This window comes from Pteropus vampyrus, unplaced genomic scaffold, assembly GCF_000151845.1.
Source record: "Pteropus vampyrus isolate Shadow unplaced genomic scaffold, Pvam_2.0 Scaffold39, whole genome shotgun sequence".
Classification (NCBI taxonomy): Eukaryota; Metazoa; Chordata; class Mammalia; order Chiroptera; family Pteropodidae; genus Pteropus; species Pteropus vampyrus.
In genome coordinates, this window is record NW_011888820.1 from 11,341,876 (window position 1) to 11,346,586 (window position 4,711).

The 4,711-nt window shown below is 32.4% G+C and overlaps 1 protein-coding gene across 1 annotated transcript in view; it reads left to right on the forward strand.

Moving 5' to 3' along the window:
- SLC27A6 (solute carrier family 27 member 6) overlaps window positions 1–4,711 on the forward strand; it is a 94,474-nt gene continuing 89,763 nt past the window's right edge. The window contains 1 exon segment of the mRNA XM_023529609.1: window positions 1–7. Within this exon segment, the coding sequence (XP_023385377.1) occupies window positions 1–7 (7 nt within the window).

The following is a 4,711-nucleotide window of genomic DNA, read 5'->3' on the forward strand; positions in this document are numbered from 1 at the left end:
ATGGAAGGTGGGCATGCCAATGATACTACTGATATGGAGGGGAAATCTCACTATCCAAAAAAAAGCACAGATATGTTTACTCTTTGACTCAGCAATCTCATTGCTAGGAAGCTAACCTAAAGTTACACTGGCAAAGGTGTATACTATGTGCACAAACTCATTAATTGTAACACTATTTGTAATGGCAAAAGATTGAAAAGAAGCCTATCAGTAGACATGAATTAAGTTATGATATCATGTAATTAAGTATATATAACCTTAAAGAAAATGAAAAGAATCTCTGCAAAATGGTAGATTGTGATCACTAAGATGTATTAGTTGAAAAAAAGCAATGTTCAGATTAGTGTATATAGCAAGCTAAGTTTCATAATCAGTAGTGATGATTAGTGACCAATAGTGAAATTAGTTGTCTAATACACAATAAACAGATATTATGTTTATCTTGATGTAATACAATATAAAGTACATAGCATTAGCTATGTAGTATTCTTATCAAACATGTTTAACATGATAATAAAATAAAATTAAAGGGCTCAAAGTATGTAAATCAAGTCTTTAGGTCTAATTACCAGTTTACATGAAATATAGGGGGAAAACGAATATGTTCAAGGTTTAAAAAACAAAATTGAACTGAGTAAATTTGAAGATCTAATTGACTTTATTAAGCAATTCATGAATTGGATAACATCCCAGCTAGCAACTAAAAGAGAGTTCAAATAAGTTGTACAAAATGGAAGATTTTTAAAAACTGAAAGAATATGGAACTATGAAATTAAAAGAGTGGATTATTTTAGGCAAGGACACCTCCTCTAAAGAGAAGGCAGGAGATTTTATCAGGAATATTGCTTTACTGGTGTTAATCAGAAAATTCCAGATTGATTGGTTTAAAACTCCACTCCTGGGAAAAGCTGAAACTGCAATTAGATTACTTATTAAATTTTAATTTGGTGACATAGCAAGAGTGACTCGATTTGGGCCTGTTGTTTAACAAAGGAGAACATGAAGAAGCAATTAGACCAATGCAGAATGTGGAACACTCTGCAAGACCACTTACCTGTTATCTTTAACAAGGAAATGTCTTGGGAAGAGATAAAGAGGTTGTAATAAGGACTAGACTATATTAAAAGATATCTTAGACTTTAGAGATTGAATTGATTCTGGTTTTAGACCAACCAACTCCATAAGATATTTTGAGAGGAACTAAATATGGACTAAGAATTAGATGGTATTAAAAAATTGTTAATTTTACCAGATGTGATCATGGTATGGTAATTAGGTAGGAAACTGGTTGGTTTTTTTTTTTTTTTCAGAGATGTATTCAAAGGTATTTAAGGTAGAAATGCCATGTTGTCTGTACTTAAAATTCCTCAGACAAAAAATAGTTGAAACAAATTGGGCAGAATGTTAATCATGAAATCTAGGTAATGAATATATGATGGAGGAAGTCTTTTTTACCATTTATAACTTTATGAGTATTTAAATTTTTTCATTTAATGAAAAGCTAAAAAACAATTAAAACAAAGAAATACCAATTGATTTGACTTCCCTGGTGACTCTACTCCCTCTCTTGATATCTAGGGTCAGGCAAGAGCTGGAGTAGCTGCCTTGACTCCATAAGTGGAAGTTACAGGTTGATGTTGATGGAGTCGTGTCAGTCCTGGACTACTTACCTACCAGCCCTGAACTACCTGCCTACCAAGGGAGAAATAATTATTATAATAAAGCCATCAGGGAAAATTTAACTTTAAATGTTATAAATTTGCATGATATGTCAAGAAATGAGATATATACTCTGAATCTCAGAAACTCTACCCTCCCTTCTCGCACCTTTGAGACTAAATCTTAGACCTTATGGGACATGCACAAATAGAGACCCATGGAGCAACTCACTGTGATATTCAGAACATTGTTAATTTCTAATAAAAGTTGTCAAAGAGTTTCTTTGACTTATCTCACTGATAATCAAATGACTTGTTTCCATGTAGGTAGCTTATAAAATAGAAATGAAGTTAACTTGAGGACTCAGAGTCAGTGGTAAAACTTTACATAAATATCTTTTCCAAACAGTACATTTCACCCACACTCAGGTAGGTGAAGTTATCAGAAACAGTAATATCAGGATCTAGAAAGCTACTTTTTTTTAATGAATAAAATAGATGTGTAAAATGTCTTCTTGGCAGGATCCTGATTGGCATAAATTTCTGCACATAATTTGTAGTCTGTGGCAAAAATGATAGTTAAATATTTAATATGTTTGAGAATTGTTTCCAAGACTATTATTACAGGATCGCTTATTTGGTGCTATAAAGTTTTTATATCTCAAGAAGTATTTGATGTGTCTAAGATATGTAGTCATGTTAATACCTCCCAACCCTCTAACAGCAATCCTCATCTTTAATGTTGAGTTTGCTTCACAAGTCCTCATGAGGAATAATATTCTGGGCAATGATTTTTCATTAATACAGATTGTAGGAAGAGTAAGTTCAAAAACCAAGCTATGATCAGAGACTAAAATAGTGATTAAAACCTGAGCAGGCCCCTGTTCCTTGACAGAACTATAAAGGGGATGGATCTTACATTCAGCACTTTCACCCTCATTTTTAGAGCCATTCATCTCCTTCACATGTCCATTCTACCCCTGTCCCCTTCCCCAAGTGCCAGCTGCAGTCTAGGTACTCAGAGCTTCTTGGCCCATTGCAAACACCCATTGTTGTATTTTGGTACCAACATAGCATCATTTGGGTCCTTTATGAACCTCTTCCTTCTCACCAAAACCTCCAATAATCCAAAACATGACTACCGTAGAATTTCATCATAATTCTTCTGGACACAAATAATTTGTCTGCACAAAGTCAGAATACTCAAGTTACAGTGATAAAATCCTATGGGCATAAGATAAGTCAGTGTCCATCGAATGATGCTATTCGTTCAGTCTTTTATTCACTAAGTAATTCATCTTCAACAGAACTGAGGGAGTAGATGGGGGATTGGGAGTGGGTTCAAGAAGAAAATCAAATCAAAAATGGGAAAAAGGTAGAGGAGAGCAAAGGAAAAATTTTCTTTTTGCATTGATTTGCATTGTCACAATATTTATTTTCAAATAATGTTTAAAAAAAAAAAACCTTAAAACTTCCTTATTTCCAACAGGAGAATCTGAGAAATATTTCATTGTCCCTAATCGAAAATAATGTTAATAAATGTCTAGACTATTGTGTTTTTTTATTTCTCTTTACTTTAGTTAAATGATAAATTTACTCACTTGCAACTTATTGTCTTTCTCCTATTTTGCAATATTTAAAATTGTAATTAATAATTATATCTATTTTACTTCATTGTCTTTGGAACTATTTGAAAATGAATATGTCATTTCTGAAAAAAAAAATAGGAACAGACACGTGGGCCAATGTAAGAATGCACACAACGCATCCTATCTCAAGTTTTCATTGATTCTTTCTTTCATTGTAAGAGTTCAGGCATGAAATTGGTGTTGGCCAATATAAATTTTGGCAACATATGCTTGAAGTTCTTCCAATAAGTCAAATTGTCTCACATTTGTAGTGCCAAATATAATTCTCGACATATCAGTATTTAGTAAAAAATTAGTTCTAATGCCTTAGAATGGTGTCAGCAGGTCCATGATAAAATAAATAAGTGTACCACAATGAGTTTTTTATGAAGTTAATTTTATTATTTTGAAATATGGTCTTTTATTATCATGGTATTCTCTTCCTGTTGAAATAAATCCACCCTTTATGAAACATTGATAACAGTAAATAGTAATCATTTTAATGTGTGCTTAATGTTTCTAATTTAACAAAATAAAAAGATAGAAATCTTGTTTCTTTACTCACTTTCTTCCACTAGAGGACAGATTTTACTTATATTGGAAATCCAAAAGTTGTTTTCTAGGAGGTGACTGAATCAGACTAAGGCTAGGAGTGAAAAGGAGACAATTTCAAAGATACTTTTCAAGTTGTAGACTAATTTTCCCAGTTGTAAACTGCTTGATCCTAATACTTATTCTTTTAACTGAAAAGATGCTTCCAAATTGAACAGAGTAAATTCAGAGTAAATTTAGACAAAGTGTTTTATTCATCTACACAAAAGGGTTTTAAGAGCCTATCTTCTGGGCTTTTCACTTCGAGTGACTTCGAGTAACCCTTTTCAGATTACTAAACCAGTCTTTGGAGTTACCAGTTTTTTCTTTCTTAGGAAATCTGAGGTTAGCTAGAATCCAGCTGCAGAACATTAGGCGGAAGAAGCAGAAGCTTGATAATGTGAGGCCATGTTTAATGCTTTTAGTATGTGCAGTTAACCATTTATACACTCTTCTTTAAAAGCAGAGAGCTGGAGTGATAGTGTCTGCAAAGAAAAAGAATGTGTAATTAAATGCCTCTTGGGTTTTTATTTTCAGTAAAATTTTGTCATCGTATAAAATGTTACTGTTATTCTTTGCTACTACCTGTTTCCTCTCTACTTCTCTTGGCCTCCTTCGGAATCCTTAGTTTGAAGTTCGAATAAGTTTTTAAATGATCTAACTGAAAAAAAAAAGTTTTGTTATTTTTAAGGACAGGGAATAGTCAATATTGCATACTTTTTAAAAAATATATGGATGTAAATATGGACTTAAGCTCCAATATCAATCAATATTTTTAGAAATTTTGTGAAAAGCACTATCTCGGCACTCTAAGCATAGAATGCTAATATAAAT